We start from the raw sequence: 22,035 nt of genomic DNA on the forward strand, positions 1-22,035 counted from the left end.
TGAAATACATTTGACACAAAAATGTGACTAAAGCAAAGGGTGATTTTCTGCTGATCGATTACATTTGAAGGGTCTAGAATTGCTTCTATATTTGTCTCCATTTCTGCGATCTGTTCTTCTTGGGGCAGATGAGGACAGGTGAGGTCATCCTGGAGATCTCAGGGATTATCTTCGTTGTGTTCTGAAGTCAATGTCTAGGAGAGTCCACAGGAGACAAGAGAATAAATCATCCAATCACGGAAGTGCTCGGGCGTCGGACCCCCTCATCGATTCCTGGCAGGATGCATTTCCCCCCCAGTGGTATCACCTTCATCCAAAGTGACAGACAGACGAAAACAATCAATGAGATGTCACCGAGGAACCGCCGCTCTCACAGGTGACAATGAATTATATTTATAAATGCCACCACACCTCAGCCCAAACCAGAGCACAATCCGTTCCCGACACCCAACCGAGCCTCAAAACAAACCCTTTGATGTCAAAAACCAATTTAAGAGCTTCTTAAATGTCAGGAGAAGTGAAGGCATCGAGTCTGCAGCGCTGCAGGAACGGCCCCTAATCCCAACTCTGAAGAATGCAAAATCCAGAAACTATCAATGTTAATGACCCTTTTAGGTTAAACTTTCTGATCTCTTGTTCTTGCAAAGAATAACAAGCAAGAGGGGCGCCGATAATTAATTCCAGATCTCCAGGCGGACGCTCGCCCTCCACCGAACAAGCAGGATGAATATTAATAATGCACCCTTCTATCGAGCAGCAGTTTGATCTCCAGATAATCCTGATGCAACGAGAAGCTTTATGATCTTCTGCTTCTCTCTTGTATTTTACTTGTAAAGAGCTGAGGCTCCTCTATTCATGATCAAATGAAGCTAATAACACATGTACAGGTAGATAAGGAGTATACAGTATATCAGGGAGGCGGAGAGCACCACCACCCAGCAGAAGAGCAACAGGCACTGTACAAACATTACATTACTGATACTGAGTTACATCCTGCATTATACTCCAGAGCTGCACTCACTATTCTGCTGGTGGAGTCACTGTGTACATACATTACATTACTGATCCTGAGTTACATCCTGTATTATACTCCAGAGCGGCACTCACTATTCTGCTGGTGCAGTCACTTGTGTACATACATTACATTACTGATCCTGAGTTACATCCAGTATTACACTCCAGAGCTGCACTCACTATTCTGCTGGTACAGTCACTGTGTATATACATTATATTACTGATCCTGAGTTACCTCCTGTATTATACCCCAGAGCTGCACTCACTATTCTGCTGGTGCAGTCACTGTGTACATACATTACATAACTGATCCTGAGTTGCATCCTGTATTATACTTCAGAGCTGCACTCACTATTCTGCTGGTGCAGTCACTGTGTACATACATTACATTACTGATCCTGAGTTACATCCTGTATTATACTCCAGAGCGGCACTCACTATTCTGCTGGTGCAGTCACTTGTGTACATACATTACTGATCCTGAGTTACCTCCTGTATTATACTCCAGAGCTGCACTCACTATTCTGCTGGTGCAGTCACTGTGTACATACATTACATTACTGATCCTGAGTTACCTCCTGTATTATACTCCAGAGCTGCACTCACTATTCTGCTGGTACAGTCAGTGTGCATACATTACATTACATTACTGATCCTGAGTTACATCCTGTATTATACTCCAGAGCTGCACTCACTATTCTGCTGGTGCAGTCACTGTGTACATACATTACATTACTGATCCTGAGTTACATCCTGTATTATACTCCAGAGCTGCACTCACTATTCAGCTGGTGGAGTCACTGTGTACATACATTACATTACTGATCCTGAGTTACATCCTGTATTATACTCCAGAGCGGTACTCACTATTCTGCTGGTGCAGTCACTTGTGTACATACATTACATTACTGATCCTGAGTTACATCCAGTATTACACTCCAGAGCTGCACTCACTATTCTGCTGGTACAGTCACTGTGTATATACATTATATTACTGATCCTGAGTTACCTCCTGTATTATACCCCAGAGCTGCACTCACTATTCTGCTGGTGCAGTCACTGTGTACATACATTACATTACTGATCCTGAGTTACATCCTGTATTATACTTCAGAGCTGCACTCACTATTCTGCTGGTGCAGTCACTGTGTACATACATTACATTACTGATCCTGAGTTACATCCTGTATTATACTTCAGAGCTGCACTCACTATTCTGCTGGTACAGTCACTGTGTATATACATTATATTACTGATCCTGAGTTACCTCCTGTATTATACCCCAGAGCTGCACTCACTATTCTGCTGGTGCAGCCACTGTGTACATACATTACATAACTGATCCTGAGTTGCATCCAGTATTATACTTCAGAGCTGCACTCACTATTCTGCTGGTGCAGTCACTGTGTACATACATTACATTACTGATCCTGAGTTACATCCTGTATTATACTCCAGAGCGGCACTCACTATTCTGCTGGTGCAGTCACTTGTGTACATACATTACTGATCCTGAGTTACCTCCTGTATTATACTCCAGAGCTGCACTCACTATTCTGCTGGTGCAGTCACTGTGTACATACATTACATTACTGATCCTGAGTTACCTCCTGTATTATACTCCAGAGCTGCACTCACTATTCTGCTGGTACAGTCAGTGTGCATACATTACATTACATTACTGATCCTGAGTTACATCCTGTATTATACTCCAGAGCTGCACTCACTATTCTGCTGGTGCAGACACTGTGTACATACATTACATTACTGATCCTGAGTTACATCCTGTATTATACTCCAGAGCTGCACTCACTATTCAGCTGGTGGAGTCACTGTGTACATACATTACATTACTGATCCTGAGTTACATCCTGTATTATACTCCAGAGCGGCACTCACTATTCTGCTGGTGCAGTCACTGTGTACATACATTACATTACTGATCCTGAGTTACATCCAGTATTACACTCCAGAGCTGCACTCACTATTCTGGTGGTACAGTCACTGTGTATATACATTATATTACTGATCCTGAGTTACCTCCTGTATTATACCCCAGAGCTGCACGCACTATTCTGCTGGTGCAGTCACTGTGTACATACATTACATTACTGATCCTGAGTTACATCCTGTATTATACTCCAGAGCTGCGCTCACTATTCTGCTGGTGCAGTCACTGTGTACATACATTACATTACTGATCCTGAGTTACATCCTGTATTATACTCCAGAGCTGCGCTCACTATTCTGCTGGTGCAGTCACTGTGTACATACATTACATTACTGATCCTGAGTTACATCCTGTATTATACTTCAGAGCTGCACTCACTATTCTGCTGGTACAGTCACTGTGTATATACATTATATTACTGATCCTGAGTTACCTCCTGTATTATACCCCAGAGCTGCACTCACTATTCTGCTGGTGCAGCCACTGTGTACATACATTACATTACTGATCCTGAGTTACATCCTGTATTATACTCCAGAGCTGCACTCACTATTCTGCTGGTTCAGTCACTGTGTACATACATTACATTACTGATACTGAGTTACATCCTGTATTATACTCCAGAGCTGCACTCACTATTCTGCTGGTGCAGTCACTGTGTACATACATTACATTACTGATCCTGAGTTACACCCTGCATTATACTCCAGAGCTGCACTCACTATTCTGCTGGTGGAGTCACTGTGTACATACATTACATTACTGATCCTGAGTTACATCCTGTATTATACTCCAGAGCGGCACTCACTATTCTGCTGGTGCAGTCACTTGTGTACATACATTACATTACTGATCCTGAGTTACATCCAGTATTACACTCCAGAGCTGCACTCACTATTCTGCTGGTACAGTCACTGTGTATATACATTATATTACTGATCCTGAGTTACCTCCTGTATTATACCCCAGAGCTGCACTCACTATTCTGCTGGTGCAGTCACTGTGTACATACATTACATAACTGATCCTGAGTTGCATCCTGTATTATACTTCAGAGCTGCACTCACTATTCTGCTGGTGCAGTCACTGTGTACATACATTACATTACTGATCCTGAGTTACATCCTGTATTATACTCCAGAGCGGCACTCACTATTCTGCTGGTGCAGTCACTTGTGTACATACATTACTGATCCTGAGTTACCTCCTGTATTATACTCCAGAGCTGCACTCACTATTCTGCTGGTGCAGTCACTGTGTACATACATTACATTACTGATCCTGAGTTACCTCCTGTATTATACTCCAGAGCTGCACTCACTATTCTGCTGGTACAGTCAGTGTGCATACAGTACATTACATTACTGATCCTGAGTTACATCCTGTATTATACTCCAGAGCTGCACTCACTATTCTGCTGGTGCAGTCACTGTGTACATACATTACATTACTGATCCTGAGTTACATCCTGTATTATACTCCAGAGCTGCACTCACTATTCAGCTGGTGGAGTCACTGTGTACATACATTACATTACTGATCCTGAGTTACATCCTGTATTATACTCCAGAGCGGTACTCACTATTCTGCTGGTGCAGTCACTTGTGTACATACATTACATTACTGATCCTGAGTTACATCCAGTATTACACTCCAGAGCTGCACTCACTATTCTGCTGGTGCAGTCACTGTGTACATACATTACATTACTGATCCTGAGTTACATCCTGTATTATACTTCAGAGCTGCACTCACTATTCTGCTGGTGCAGTCACTGTGTACATACATTACATTACTGATCCTGAGTTACATCCTGTATTATACTTCAGAGCTGCACTCACTATTCTGCTGGTACAGTCACTGTGTATATACATTATATTACTGATCCTGAGTTACCTCCTGTATTATACCCCAGAGCTGCACTCACTATTCTGCTGGTGCAGCCACTGTGTACATACATTACATTACTGATCCTGAGTTACATCCTGTATTATACTCCAGAGCTGCACTCACTATTCTGCTGGTGGAGTCACTGTGTACATACATTACATTACTGATCCTGAGATACATCCTGTATTATACTCCAGAGCGGCACTCACTATTCTGCTGGTGCAGTCACTTGTGTACATACATTACATTACTGATCCTGAGTTACATCCAGTATTACACTCCAGAGCTGCACTCACTATTCTGCTGGTACAGTCACTGTGTATATACATTATATTACTGATCCTGAGTTACCTCCTGTATTATACCCCAGAGCTGCACTCACTATTCTGCTGGTGCAGTCACTGTGTACATACATTACATAACTGATCCTGAGTTGCATCCTGTATTATACTTCAGAGCTGCACTCACTATTCTGCTGGTGCAGTCACTGTGTACATACATTACATTACTGATCCTGAGTTACATCCTGTATTATACTCCAGAGCGGCACTCACTATTCTGCTGGTGCAGTCACTTGTGTACATACATTACTGATCCTGAGTTACCTCCTGTATTATACTCCAGAGCTGCACTCACTATTCTGCTGGTGCAGTCACTGTGTACATACATTACATTACTGATCCTGAGTTACCTCCTGTATTATACTCCAGAGCTGCACTCACTATTCTGCTGGTACAGTCAGTGTGCATACATTACATTACATTACTGATCCTGAGTTACATCCTGTATTATACTCCAGAGCTGCACTCACTATTCTGCTGGTGCAGACACTGTGTACATACATTACATTACTGATCCTGAGTTACATCCTGTATTATACTCCAGAGCTGCACTCACTATTCAGCTGGTGGAGTCACTGTGTACATACATTACATTACTGATCCTGAGTTACATCCTGTATTATACTCCAGAGCGGTACTCACTATTCTGCTGGTGCAGTCACTTGTGTACATACATTACATTACTGATCCTGAGTTACATCCAGTATTACACTCCAGAGCTGCACTCACTATTCTGGTGGTACAGTCACTGTGTATATACATTATATTACTGATCCTGAGTTACCTCCTGTATTATACTCCAGAGCTGCACTCACTATTCTGCTGGTGCAGTCACTGTGTACATACATTACATTACTGATCCTGAGTTACATCCTGTATTATACCCCAGAGCTGCACGCACTATTCTGCTGGTGCAGTCACTGTGTACATACATTACATTACTGATCCTGAGTTACATCCTGTATTATACTTCAGAGCTGCACTCACTATTCTGCTGGTGCAGTCACTGTGTACATACATTACATTACTGATACTGAGTTACATCCTGTATTATACTCCAGAGCTGCACTCACTATTCTGCTGGTGCAGTCACTGTGTACATACATTACATTACTGATCCTGAGTTACACCCTGCATTATACTCCAGAGCTGCACTCACTATTCTGCTGGTGGAGTCACTGTGTACATACATTACATTACTGATCCTGAGTTACATCCTGTATTATACTCCAGAGCGGCACTCACTATTCTGCTGGTGCAGTCACTTGTGTACATACATTACATTACTGATCCTGAGTTACATCCAGTATTACACTCCAGAGCTGCACTCACTATTCTGCTGGTACAGTCACTGTGTATATACATTATATTACTGATCCTGAGTTACCTCCTGTATTATACCCCAGAGCTGCACGCACTATTCTGCTGGTGCAGTCACTGTGTACATACATTACATAACTGATCCTGAGTTGCATCCTGTATTATACTTCAGAGCTGCACTCACTATTCTGCTGGTGCAGTCACTGTGTACATACATTACATTACTGATCCTGAGTTACATCCTGTATTATACTCCAGAGCGGCACTCACTATTCTGCTGGTGCAGTCACTTGTGTACATACATTACTGATCCTGAGTTACCTCCTGTATTATACTCCAGAGCTGCACTCACTATTCTGCTGGTGCAGTCACTGTGTACATACATTACATTACTGATCCTGAGTTACCTCCTGTATTATACTCCAGAGCTGCACTCACTATTCTGCTGGTACAGTCAGTGTGCATACATTACATTACATTACTGATCCTGAGTTACATCCTGTATTATACTCCAGAGCTGCACTCACTATTCTGCTGGTGCAGTCACTGTGTACATACATTACATTACTGATCCTGAGTTACATCCTGTATTATACTCCAGAGCTGCACTCACTATTCAGCTGGTGGAGTCACTGTGTACATACATTACATTACTGATCCTGAGTTACATCCTGTATTATACTCCAGAGCGGTACTCACTATTCTGCTGGTGCAGTCACTTGTGTACATACATTACATTACTGATCCTGAGTTACATCCAGTATTACACTCCAGAGCTGCACTCACTATTCTGCTGGTACAGTCACTGTGTATATACATTATATTACTGATCCTGAGTTACCTCCTGTATTATACCCCAGAGCTGCACTCACTATTCTGCTGGTGCAGTCACTGTGTACATACATTACATTACTGATCCTGAGTTACATCCTGTATTATACTTCAGAGCTGCACTCACTATTCTGCTGGTGCAGTCACTGTGTACATACATTACATTACTGATCCTGAGTTACATCCTGTATTATACTTCAGAGCTGCACTCACTATTCTGCTGGTACAGTCACTGTGTATATACATTATATTACTGATCCTGAGTTACCTCCTGTATTATACCCCAGAGCTGCACTCACTATTCTGCTGGTGCAGCCACTGTGTACATACATTACATTACTGATCCTGAGTTACATCCTGTATTATACTCCAGAGCTGCACTCACTATTCTTCTGGTGGAGTCACTGTGTACATACATTACATTACTGATCCTGAGATACATCCTGTATTATACTCCAGAGCGGCACTCACTATTCTGCTGGTGCAGTCACTTGTGTACATACATTACATTACTGATCCTGAGTTACATCCAGTATTACACTCCAGAGCTGCACTCACTATTCTGCTGGTACAGTCACTGTGTATATACATTATATTACTGATCCTGAGTTACCTCCTGTATTATACCCCAGAGCTGCACTCACTATTCTGCTGGTGCAGTCACTGTGTACATACATTACATTACTGATCCTGAGTTACATCCAGTATTACACTCCAGAGCTGCACTCACTATTCTGCTGGTACAGTCACTGTGTATATACATTATATTACTGATCCTGAGTTACCTCCTGTATTATACCCCAGAGCTGCACTCACTATTCTGCTGGTGCAGTCACTGTGTACATACATTACATAACTGATCCTGAGTTGCATCCTGTATTATACTTCAGAGCTGCACTCACTATTCTGCTGGTGCAGTCACTGTGTACATACATTACATTACTGATCCTGAGTTACATCCTGTATTATACTCCAGAGCGGCACTCACTATTCTGCTGGTGCAGTCACTTGTGTACATACATTACTGATCCTGAGTTACCTCCTGTATTATACTCCAGAGCTGCACTCACTATTCTGCTGGTGCAGTCACTGTGTACATACATTACATTACTGATCCTGAGTTACCTCCTGTATTATACTCCAGAGCTGCACTCACTATTCTGCTGGTACAGTCAGTGTGCATACATTACATTACATTACTGATCCTGAGTTACATCCTGTATTATACTCCAGAGCTGCACTCACTATTCTGCTGGTGCAGACACTGTGTACATACATTACATTACTGATCCTGAGTTACATCCTGTATTATACTCCAGAGCTGCACTCACTATTCAGCTGGTGGAGTCACTGTGTACATACATTACATTACTGATCCTGTGTTACATCCTGTATTATACTCCAGAGCGGCACTCACTATTCTGCTGGTGCAGTCACTTGTGTACATACATTACATTACTGATCCTGAGTTACCTCCTGTATTATACCCCAGAGCTGCACGCACTATTCTGCTGGTGCAGTCACTGTGTACATACATTACATTACTGATCCTGAGTTACATCCTGTATTATACTTCAGAGCTGCACTCACTATTCTGCTGGTGCAGTCACTGTGTACATACATTACATTACTGATCCTGAGTTACATCCTGTATTATACTTCAGAGCTGCACTCACTATTCTGCTGGTACAGTCACTGTGTATATACATTATATTACTGATCCTGAGTTACCTCCTGTATTATACCCCAGAGCTGCACTCACTATTCTGCTGGTGCAGCCACTGTGTACATACATTACATTACTGATCCTGAGTTACATCCTGTATTATACTCCAGAGCTGCACTCACTATTCTGCTGGTGGAGTCACTGTGTACATACATTACATTACTGATCCTGAGATACATCCTGTATTATACTCCAGAGCGGCACTCACTATTCTGCTGGTGCAGTCACTTGTGTACATACATTACATTACTGATCCTGAGTTACCTCCTGTATTATACTGCAGAGCTGCACTCACTATTCTGCTGGTGCAGTCACTGTGTACATACATTACATTACTGATCCTGAGTTACCTCCTGTATTATACTCCAGAGCTGCACTCACTATTCTGCTGGTACAGTCAGTGTGCATACATTACATTACATTACTGATCCTGAGTTACATCCTGTATTATACTCCAGAGCTGCACTCACTATTCTGCTGGTGCAGTCACTGTGTACATACATTACATTACTGATCCTGAGTTACATCCTGTATTATACTCCAGAGCGGCACTCACTATTCTGCTGGTGCAGTCACTTGTGTACATACATTACATTACTGATCCTGAGTTACATCCAGTATTACACTCCAGAGCTGCACTCACTATTCTGCTGGTACAGTCACTGTGTATATACATTATATTACTGATCCTGAGTTACCTCCTGTATTATACTTCAGAGCTGCACTCACTATTCTGCTGGTGCAGTCACTGTGTACATACATTACATTACTGATCCTGAGTTACATCCTGTATTATACTCCAGAGCGGCACTCACTATTCTGCTGGTGCAGTCACTTGTGTACATACATTACTGATCCTGAGTTACCTCCTGTATTATACTCCAGAGCTGCACTCACTATTCTGCTGGTGCAGTCACTGTGTACATACATTACATTACTGATCCTGAGTTACCTCCTGTATTATACTCCAGAGCTGCACTCACTATTCTGCTGGTACAGTCAGTGTGCATACATTACATTACATTACTGATCCTGAGTTACATCCTGTATTATACTCCAGAGCTGCACTCACTATTCTGCTGGTGCAGACACTGTGTGCATACATTACATTACTGATCCTGAGTTACATCCTGTATTATACTCCAGAGCTGCACTCACTATTCAGCTGGTGGAGTCACTGTGTACATACATTACATTACTGATCCTGAGTTACATCCTGTATTATACTCCAGAGCGGCACTCACTATTCTGCTGGTGCAGTCACTTGTGTACATACATTACATTACTGATCCTGAGTTACATCCTGTATTATACTCCAGAGCTGCACTCACTATTCTGCTGGTGCAGTCACTGTGTACATACATTACATTACTGATCCTGAGTTACATCCTGTATTATACTCCAGAGCTGCACTCACTATTCTGCTGGTGGAATCACTGTGTACATACATTACATTACTGATCCTGAGTTACCTCCTGTATTATACCCCAGAGCTGCACGCACTATTCTGCTGGTGCAGTCACTGTGTACATACATTACATTACTGATCCTGAGTTACATCCTGTATTATACTTCAGAGCTGCACTCACTATTCTGCTGGTGCAGTCACTGTGTACATACATTACATTACTGATCCTGAGTTACATCCTGTATTATACTTCAGAGCTGCACTCACTATTCTGCTGGTACAGTCACTGTGTATATACATTATATTACTGATCCTGAGTTACCTCCTGTATTATACCCCAGAGCTGCACTCACTATTCTGCTGGTGCAGCCACTGTGTACATACATTACATTACTGATCCTGAGTTACATCCTGTATTATACTCCAGAGCTGCACTCACTATTCTGCTGGTGGAGTCACTGTGTACATACATTACATTACTGATCCTGAGATACATCCTGTATTATACTCCAGAGCGGCACTCACTATTCTGCTGGTGCAGTCACTTGTGTACATACATTACATTACTGATCCTGAGTTACCTCCTGTATTATACTCCAGAGCTGCACTCACTTTTCTGCTGGTGCAGTCACTGTGTACATACATTACATTACTGATCCTGAGTTACCTCCTGTATTATACTCCAGAGCTGCACTCACTATTCTGCTGGTACAGTCAGTGTGTACATACATTACATTACTGATCCTGAGTTACCTCCTGTATTATACTTCAGAGCTGCACTCACTATTCTGCTGGTGCAGTCAGTGTGCATACATTACATTACATTACTGATCCTGAGTTACATCCTGTATTATACTCCAGAGCTGCACTCACTATTCTGCTGGTACAGTCAGTGTGTACATACATTACATTACTGATCCTGAGTTACCTCCTGTATTATACTCCAGAGCTGCACTCACTATTCTGCTGGTACAGTCAGTGTGCATACATTACATTACATTACTGATCCTGAGTTACATCCTGTATTATACTCCAGAGCTGCACTCACTATTCTGCTGGTGCAGTCACTGTGTACATACATTACATTACTGATCCTGAGTTACATCCTGTATTATACTCCAGAGCGGCACTCACTATTCTGCTGGTGCAGTCACTTGTGTACATACATTACATTACTGATCCTGAGTTACATCCAGTATTACACTCCAGAGCTGCACTCACTATTCTGCTGGTACAGTCACTGTGTATATACATTATATTACTGATCCTGAGTTACCTCCTGTATTATACCCCAGAGCTGCACTCACTATTCTGCTGGTGCAGTCACTGTGTACATACATTACATTACTGATCCTGAGTTACATCCTGTATTATACTTCAGAGCTGCACTCACTATTCTGCTGGTGCAGCCACTGTGTACATACATTACATTACTGATCCTGAGTTACAGCCTGTATTATACTCCAGAGCTGCACTCACTATTCTGCTGGTGGAGTCACTGTGTACATACATTACATTACTGATCCTGAGTTACATCCTGTATTATACTCCAGAGCGGCACTCACTATTCTGCTGGTGCAGTCACTTGTGTACATACATTACATTACTGATCCTGAGTTACATCCAGTATTACACTCCAGAGCTGCACTCACTATTCTGCTGGTACAGTCACTGTGTATATACATTACATTACTGATCCTGAGTTACCTCCTGTATTATACCCCAGAGCAGCACTCACTATTCTGCTGGTGCAGTCACTGTGTACATACATTACATTACTGATCCTGAGTTACATCATGTATTATACTTCAGAGCTGCACTCACTATTCAGCTTGTGCAGTCACTGTGTACATACATTACATTACTGATCCTGTACTGATCCTGAGTTACATCCTGTATTATACTCCAGAGCTGCACTCACTATACTGCTGGTGCAGTCACTGTGTACATACATTACATTACTGATCCTGAGTTACATCCTGTATTATACTCCAGAGCTGCACTCACTATTCTGGTGGTGCAGTCACTGTGTACATGCATTACATTACTAATCCTGAGTTACATCCTGTATTATACTCCAGAGCTGCACTCACTATTCTGCTGGTGCAGTCACTGTGTACATACATTACATTACTGATCCTGAGTTACATCCTGTATTATACTCCAGAGCTGCACTCACTATTCAGCTTGTGCAGTTACTGTGTACATACATTACGTTACTGATCCTGAGTTACATCCTGTATTATACTCCAGAGCTGCACTCACTATTCAGCTTGTGCAGTCACTGTGTACATACATTACATTACTGATCCTAAGTTACATCCTGTATTATACTCCAGAGCTGCACTCACTATTCTGCTGGTGCAGTCACTGTGTACATGCATTACATTACTGATCCTGAGTTACATCCTGTATTATACTTCAGAGCTGCACTCACTATTCTGCTGGTACAGTCACTGTGTATATACATTATATTACTGATCCTGAGTTACCTCCTGTATTATACCCCAGAGCTGCACTCACTATTCTGCTGGTGCAGCCACTGTGTACATACATTACATTACTGATCCTGAGTTACATCCTGTATTATACTCCAGAGCTGCACTCACTATTCTGCTGGTGGAGTCACTGTGTACATACATTACATTACTGATCCTGAGATACATCTTGTATTATACTCCAGAGCAGCACTCACTATTCTGCTGGTGCAGTCACTTGTGTACATACATTACATTACTGATCCTGAGTTACCTCCGGTATTATACTCCAGAGCTGCACTCACTATTCTGCTGGTGCAGTCACTGTGTACATACATTACATTACTGATCCTGAGTTACCTCCTGTATTATACTCCAGAGCTGCACTCACTATTCTGCTGGTACAGTCAGTGTGCATACATTACATTACATTACTGATCCTGAGTTACATCCTGTATTATACTCCAGAGCTGCACTCACTATTCTGCTGGTGCAGTCACTGTGTACATACATTACATTACTGATCCTGAGTTACATCCTGTATTATACTCCAGAGCGGCACTCACTATTCTGCTGGTGCAGTCACTTGTGTACATACATTACCTTACTGATCCTGAGTTACATCCAGTATTACACTCCAGAGCTGCACTCACTATTCTGCTGGTACAGTCACTGTGTATATACATTATATTACTGATCCTGAGTTACCTCCTGTATTATACCCCAGAGCTGCACTCACTATTCTGCTGGTGCAGTCACTGTGTACATACATTACATTACTGATCCTGAGTTACATCCTGTATTATACTTCAGAGCTGCACTCACTATTCTGCTGGTGCAGCCACTGTGTACATACATTACATTACTGATCCTGAGTTACAGCCTGTATTATACTCCAGAGCTGCACTCACTATTCTGCTGGTGGAGTCACTGTGTACATACATTACATTACTGATCCTGAGTTACATCCTGTATTATACTCCAGAGCTGCACTCACTATTCTGCTGGTACAGTCACTGTGTATATACATTATATTACTGATCCTGAGTTACCTCCTGTATTATACCCCAGAGCAGCACTCACTATTCTGCTGGTGCAGTCACTGTGTACATACATTACATTACTGATCCTGAATTACATCATGTATTATACTTCAGAGCTGCACTCACTATTCAGCTTGTGCAGTCACTGTGTACATACATTACATTACTGATCCTGTACTGATCCTGAGTTACCTCCTGTATTATACTCCAGAGCTGCACTCACTATTCTGCTGGTGCAGTCACTGTGTACACACACTACATTACTGATCCTGAGTTACATCCTGTATTATACTCCAGAGCTGCACTCACTATTCTGCTGGTGCAGTCACTGTGTACATGCATTACATTACTAATCCTGAGTTACATCCTGTATTATACTCCAGAGCTGCACTCACTATTCTGCTGGTGCAGTCACTGTGTACATACATTACATTACTGATCCTGAGTTACATCCTGTATTATACTCCAGAGCTGCACTCACTATTCAGCTTGTGCAGTTACTGTGTACATACATTACGTTACTGATCCTGAGTTACATCCTGTATTATACTCCAGAGCTGCACTCACTATTCAGCTTGTGCAGTCACTGTGTACATACATTACATTACTGATCCTAAGTTACATCCTGTATTATACTCCAGAGCTGCACTCACTATTCTGCTGGTGCAGTCACTGTGTACATACATTACATTACTGATCCTGAGTTACATCCTGTATTATACTCCAGAGCTGCACTCACTATTCTGCTGGTGCAGTCACTGTGTACATACATTACATTACTGATCCTGAGTTACATCCTGTATTATACTCCAGAGCTGCACTCACTATTCAGCTTGTGCAGTCACTGTGTACATACATTACATTACTGATTCTGAGTTACATCCTGTATTATTCTCCAGAGCTGCACTCACTATTCTGCTGGTGCAGTCACTGTGTACATACATTACATTACTGATCCTGAGTTACATCCTGTATTATACTCCAGAGCTGCACTCACTATTCTGCTGGTGCAATCACTGTGTACATACATTACATTACTGATCCTGAGTTACATCCGGTATTATACCCTAGAGCTGCACTCACTATTCTGCTGGTGCAGTCACTGTGTACATACATTACATTACTGATCCTGAGTTACATCCTGTATTATACTTCAGAGCTGCAATCACTATTCTGCTGGTGCAGTCACTGTGTACATACATTACATTACTGATCCTGAGTTACATCCTGTATTATACTTCAGAGCTGCACTCACTATTCTGCTGGTGCAGTCACTGTGTACATACATTACCTTACTGATCCTGAGTTACATCCTGTGTTATACTCCAGAGCTGCACTCGCTATTCTTCTGGTGCAGTCACTGTGTACATACATTACATTACTAATCCTGAGTTACATCCTGTATTATACTCCAGAGCTGTACTCACTATTCTGCTGGTGCAGTCACTGTGTACATACATTACATTACTGATCCTGAGTTATATCCTGTATTATACTCCAGAGCTGCACTCACTATTCTGCTGGTGCAGTCACTGTGTACATACATTACATTACTGATCCTGAATTATATCCTGTATTATACTCCAGAGCTGCACTCACTATTCTGCTGGTGCAGTCACTGTGTACATACATTACATTACTGATCCTGAGTTACATCCTGTATTATACTCCAGAGCTGCACTCACTATTCAGCTTGTGCAGTCACTGTGTACATACATTACATTACTGATTTTAAGTTACATCCTGTATTATTCTCCAGAGCTGCACTCACTATTCTGCTGGTGCAGTCACTTTGTACATACATTACATTACTGATCCTGAGTTACATCCTGTATTATACTCCAGAGCTGCACTCACTATTCTGCTGGTGCAATCACTGTGTACATACATTATATTACTGATCCTGAGTTACATCCTGTATTATACCCCAGAGCTGCACTCACTATTCTGCTGGTGCAGTCACTGTATACATACATTACATTACTGATCCTGAGTTACATCCTGTATTATACTTCAGAGCTGCAATCACTATTCTGCTGGTGCAGTCACTGTGTACTTACATTACATTACTGATCCTGAGTTACATCCTGTATTATACTCCAGAGCTGCACTCACTATTCTGCTGGTGCAGTCACTGTGTACATACATTACATTACTGATCCTGAGTTACATCCTGCATTATACTCCAGAGCTGCACTCACTATTCTGCTGGTGCAGTCACTATGTACATACACTACATTACTGATCCTGAGTTACATCCTGTATTATACTCCAGAGCTGCACTCACTATTCTGCTGGTGCAGTCACTATGTACATCCATTACATTACTGATCCTGAGTTACATCCTGTATTATACTTCAGAGCTGCACTCACTATTCGGCTGGTGCAGTCACTGTGTACATACATTACATTACTGATCCTGAGTTACATCCTGTATTATACTCCAGAGCTGCACTCACTATTCTGCTGGTGCTGTCACTGTGTACATACATTACATTACTGATCCTGAGTTACATGTTGTATTATACTCCAGAGCTGCAATCACTATTCTGCTGGTGCAGTCACTGTGTACATACATTACATTACTGATCCTGAGTTACATCCTGTATTATACTCCAGAGCTGCACTCACTATTCTGCTGGTGCAGTCACTGTGTACATACATTACATTACTGATCCTGAGTTACATCCTGTATTATACTCCAGAGCTGCACTCACTATTCTGCTGGTGCAGTCACTGTGTACATACATGACATTACTGATCCTGAGTTACCTCCTGTATTATACTCCAGAGCTGCACTCACTATTCTGCTGGTGCAGTCATTGTGTACATACATTACATTACTGATCCTGAGTTACATCCTGTATTATACTCCAGAGCTGCACTCACTATTCTGCTGGTGCAGTCACTGTGCACATACATTACATTACTGATCCTGAGTTACATCCTGTATTATACCCCAGAGCTGCACTCACTATTCTGCTGGTGCAGTCACTGTGTACATACATTACATTACTGATCCTGAGTTACATCCTGTATTATACCCCAGAGCTGCACTCACTATTCTGCTGGTGCAGTCACTGTGTACATACATTACATTACTGATCCTGAGTTACATCCTGTATTATACTCCAGAGCTGCACTCACTATTCTGCTGGTGCAGTCACTGTGTACATACATTACATTACTGATCCTGAGTTACATCCTGTATTATACTCCAGAGCTGCACTCACTATTCTGCTGGTGCAGTCACTATGTACATACACTACATTACTGATCCTGAGTTACATCCTGTATTATACTCCAGAGCTGCACTCACTATTCTGCTGGTGCAATCACTGTGTACATACATTATATTACTGATCCTGAGTTACATCCTGTATTATACCCCAGAGCTGCACTCACTATTCTGCTGGTGCAGTCACTGTATACATACATTACATTACTGATCCTGAGTTACATCCTGTATTATACTTCAGAGCTGCAATCACTATTCTGCTGGTGCAGTCACTGTGTACTTACATTACATTACTGATCCTGAGTTACATCCTGTATTATACTCCAGAGCTGCACTCACTATTCTGCTGGTGCAGTCACTGTGTACATACATTACATTACTGATCCTGAGTTACATCCTGCATTATACTCCAGAGCTGCACTCACTATTCTGCTGGTGCAGTCACTATGTACATACACTACATTACTGATCCTGAGTTACATCCTGTATTATACTCCAGAGCTGCACTCACTATTCTGCTGGTGCAGTCACTGTGTACATACATGACATTACTGATCCTGAGTTACCTCCTGTATTATACTCCAGAGCTGCACTCACTATTCTGCTGGTGCAGTCACTATGTACATCCATTACATTACTGATCCTGAGTTACATCCTGTATTATACTTCAGAGCTGCACTCACTATTCGGCTGGTGCAGTCACTGTGTACATACATTACATTACTGATCCTGAGTTACATCCTGTATTATACTCCAGAGCTGCACTCACTATTCTGCTGGTGCAGTCACTGTGTACATACATTACATTACTGATCCTGAGTTACATCCTGCATTATACTCCAGAGCTGCACTCACTATTCTGCTGGTGCAGTCACTATGTACATACACTACATTACTGATCCTGAGTTACATCCTGCATTATACTCCAGAGCTGCACTCACTATTCTGCTGGTGCAGTCACTATGTACATACACTACATTACTGATCCTGAGTTACATCCTGTATTATACTCCAGAGCTGCACTCACTATTCTGCTGGTGCAGTCACTGTGTACATACATGACATTACTGATCCTGAGTTACCTCCTGTATTATACTCCAGAGCTGCACTCACTATTCTGCTGGTGCAGTCACTATGTACATCCATTACATTACTGATCCTGAGTTACATCCTGTATTATACTTCAGAGCTGCACTCACTATTCGGCTGGTGCAGTCACTGTGTACATACATTACATTACTGATCCTGAGTTACATCCTGTATTATACTCCAGAGCTGCACTCACTATTCTGCTGGTGCAGTCACTGTGTACATACATGACATTACTGATCCTGAGTTACCTCCTGTATTATACTCCAGAGCTGCACTCACTATTCTGCTGGTGCAGTCATTGTGTACATACATTACATTACTGATCCTGAGTTACATCCTGTATTATACTCCAGAGCTGCACTCACTATTCTGCTGGTGCAGTCACTGTGCACATACATTACATTACTGATCCTGAGTTACATCCTGTATTATACCCCAGAGCTGCACTCACTATTCTGCTGGTGCAGTCACTGTGTACATACATTACATTACTGATCCTGAGTTACATCCTGTATTATACCCCAGAGCTGCACTCACTATTCTGCTGGTGCAGTCACTGTGTACATACATTACATTACTGATCCTGAGTTACATCCTGTATTATACTCCAGAGCTGCACTCACTATTCTGCTGGTGCAGTCATTGTGTACATACATTACATTACTGATCCTGAGTTACATCCTGTATTATACTCCAGAGCTGCACTCACTATTCTGCTGGTGCAGTCACTGTGCACATACATTACATTACTGATCCTGAGTTACATCCTGTATTATACCCCAGAGCTGCACTCACTATTCTGCTGGTGCAGTCACTGTGTACATACATTACATTACTGATCCTGAGTTACATCCTGTATTATACCCCAGAGCTGCACTCACTATTCTGCTGGTGCAGTCACTGTGTACATACATTACATTACTGATCCTGAGTTACATCCTGTATTATACTCCAGAGCTGCACTCACTATTCTGCTGGTGCAGTCACTGTGTACATACATTACATTACTGATCCTGAGTTACATCCTGCATTATACTCCAGAGCTGCACTCACTATTCTGCTGGTGCAGTCACTATGTACATACACTACATTACTGATCCTGAGTTACATCCTGTATTATACTCCAGAGCTGCACTCACTATTCTGCTGGTGCAGTCACTATGTACATCCATTACATTACTGATCCTGAGTTACATCCTGTATTATACTTCAGAGCTGCACTCACTATTCGGCTGGTGCAGTCACTGTGTACATACATTACATTACTGATCCTGAGTTACATCCTGTATTATACTCCAGAGCTGCACTCATTATTCTGCTGGTGCAGTCACTGTGTACATACATTACATTACTGATCCTGAGTTACCTCCTGTATTATACTCCAGAGCTGCACTCACTATTCTGCTGGTGCAGTCATTGTGTACATACATTACATTACTGATCCTGAGTTACATCCTGTATTATACTCCAGAGCTGCACTCACTATTCTGCTGGTGCAGTCACTGTGTACATACATTACATTACTGATCCTGAGTTACATCCTGTATTATACCCCAGAGCTGCACTCACTATTCTGCTGGTGCAGTCACTGTGCACATACATTACATTACTGATCCTGAGTTACATCCTGTATTATACCCCAGAGCTGCACTCACTATTCTGCTGGTGCAGTCACTGTGTACATACATTACTGATCCTGAGTTACATCCTGTATTATACTCCAGAGCTGCACTCACTATTCTGCTGGTGCAGTCACTGTGTACATACATTACTGATCCTGAGTTACATCCTGTATTATTCTCCAGAGCTGCACTCACTATTCTGCTGGTGCTGTCACTGTGTACATACATTACTGATCCTGAGTTACATCCTGTATTATACCCCAGAGCTGCACTCACTATTCTGCTGGTGCAGTCACTGTGTACATACATTACTGATCCTGAGTTACATCCTGTATTATACCCCAGAGCTGCACTCGCTATTCAGCTGGTGCAGTCACTGTGTACATACATTACATTACTGATCCTGAGTTACATCCTGTATTATACTCCAGAGCTGCACTCACTATTCAGCTGGTGCAGTCACTGCGCCGTTGTCTCGGCTGTAGCAGTGAGTCGGCAGACACAGGAGAGCAGCAGAGGGAACAGGACGAGCTCAGGCTGATAATAATCGATGGTGTAATACCAGGATTACAGATGACTTATTAATATCACACATGACCTGGATGGAGATCTGCTGCGGGTTCTGCTGCCTCACGCTCAGCTCTGCTCATTCACACAATGATAAAGCCCTTTATGTGCTGTAGGGGCCACAACGATCGAGAAGTACGACCTGAGGACCAACAGCTGGATCCAGGTCAGCACCATGAATGGTCGGCGCCTGCAGTTCGGGGTGGCGGTGATCGATAACAAGCTCTATGTGGTTGGAGGACGAGACGGACTCAAGACGTCGAATACTGTGGAGTGCTTCAACCCTATCAACCAAGTGTGGACAATTATGCCCCCAATGTCAACCCACCGGCACGGACTGGGTAAGAGCGCGCAACTTGCACAATGCCCAGAGAATAAAAGAATAGGTCTGCTGACCCCGAATCGTGACAGTGTGCCATGTGCACACCATTATGATTCTCCTGAATTCAGATTGTGATCCACTTCTCTTAAATTTTTACTGAGAGAATTGGATGAGAATGTAGTCGGCAGTCAGGTGACTCCTCACTTTCATGGCGAATACAGGGGGATAGTGACAGTGCGAGCAGTGCACATTGTGAGGATTCAGCAGTCTGATGTCACATTGAGTGAGTAAAGACTTTTTAAGAGGCAGTCTACTGCTTAGCTGCTGTATCTAAGCCCATAGTGTGTGATACTGACTGCTGAGCTGCCGCGCTTAATCCTCTCCTGTGTCATACCAACTGCTGAGCCGTGTATCTAATCCTATCCTGTGTGGTACTGTCTGCTGAGCCGTGTATCTAATGCTATCCTGTGTGATACGGTCTGCTGAGACGTGTATCTAATCCTATCCTATGTGATACTGTCTGCTGAGCAGTGTATCTAATCCTCTCCTGTGTGATACTGTCTGCTGAGCCGTGTATCTAATCCTATCCTGTGTGATACTGTCTGCTGAGCCATGTATCTAATCCTATCCTGTGTGATGCTGTCTGCTGAGCCGTGTATCTAATCCTATCCTATGTGATACTGTCTGCTGAGCAGTGTATCTAATCCTCTCCTGTGTGATACTGTCTGCTGAGCAGTGTATCTAATCCTCTCCTGTGTGATACTGTCTGCTGAGCCGTGTATCTAATCCTATCCTGTGTGATGCTGTCTGCTGAGCCGTGTATCTAATCCTATCCTGTGTGATGCTGTCTGCTGAGCTGTGTATCTAATCCTATCCTGTGTGATGCTGTCTGCTGAGCTGTGTATCTAATCCTATCCTGTGTGATACTGTCTGCTGAGCCGTGTGTCTAATCCTATCCCGTGTGATACTGTCTGCTGAGCCGTGTATCTAATCCTATCCTGTGTGATACTGTCCGCTGAGCTGTGTATCTAATCCTCTCCTGTGTGATACTGTCTGATGAGCTGTGTATCTAATCCTATCCTGTGTGATACTGTCTGCTGAGCCTTGTATCTAATCCTATCCTGTGTGATACTGTCTGCTGAGCTGTATCTAATCCTCTCCTGTGTGATACTGTCTGCTGAGTCGGGTATCTA

The 22,035-nt window shown here is 42.6% G+C and overlaps 1 protein-coding gene across 1 annotated transcript in view; it reads left to right on the plus strand.

Annotated features, from left to right (window-relative positions):
* KLHL4 (kelch like family member 4) overlaps positions 1 to 22,035 on the plus strand; it is a 351,644-nt gene that overhangs the window by 295,991 nt on the left and 33,618 nt on the right. The window contains exon 7 of the mRNA XM_073642176.1: positions 20,637 to 20,861. Coding sequence (XP_073498277.1) covers positions 20,637 to 20,861 — 225 coding nt within the window. The remainder of the gene's footprint in view (positions 1 to 20,636; positions 20,862 to 22,035) is intronic.

The sequence above is a fragment of the Phyllobates terribilis genome, unplaced genomic scaffold, assembly GCF_046119375.1.
Source record: "Phyllobates terribilis strain yellow unplaced genomic scaffold, ASM4611937v1 Scaffold_7__3_contigs__length_470593459, whole genome shotgun sequence".
NCBI lineage: Eukaryota > Metazoa > Chordata > Amphibia > Anura > Dendrobatidae > Phyllobates > Phyllobates terribilis.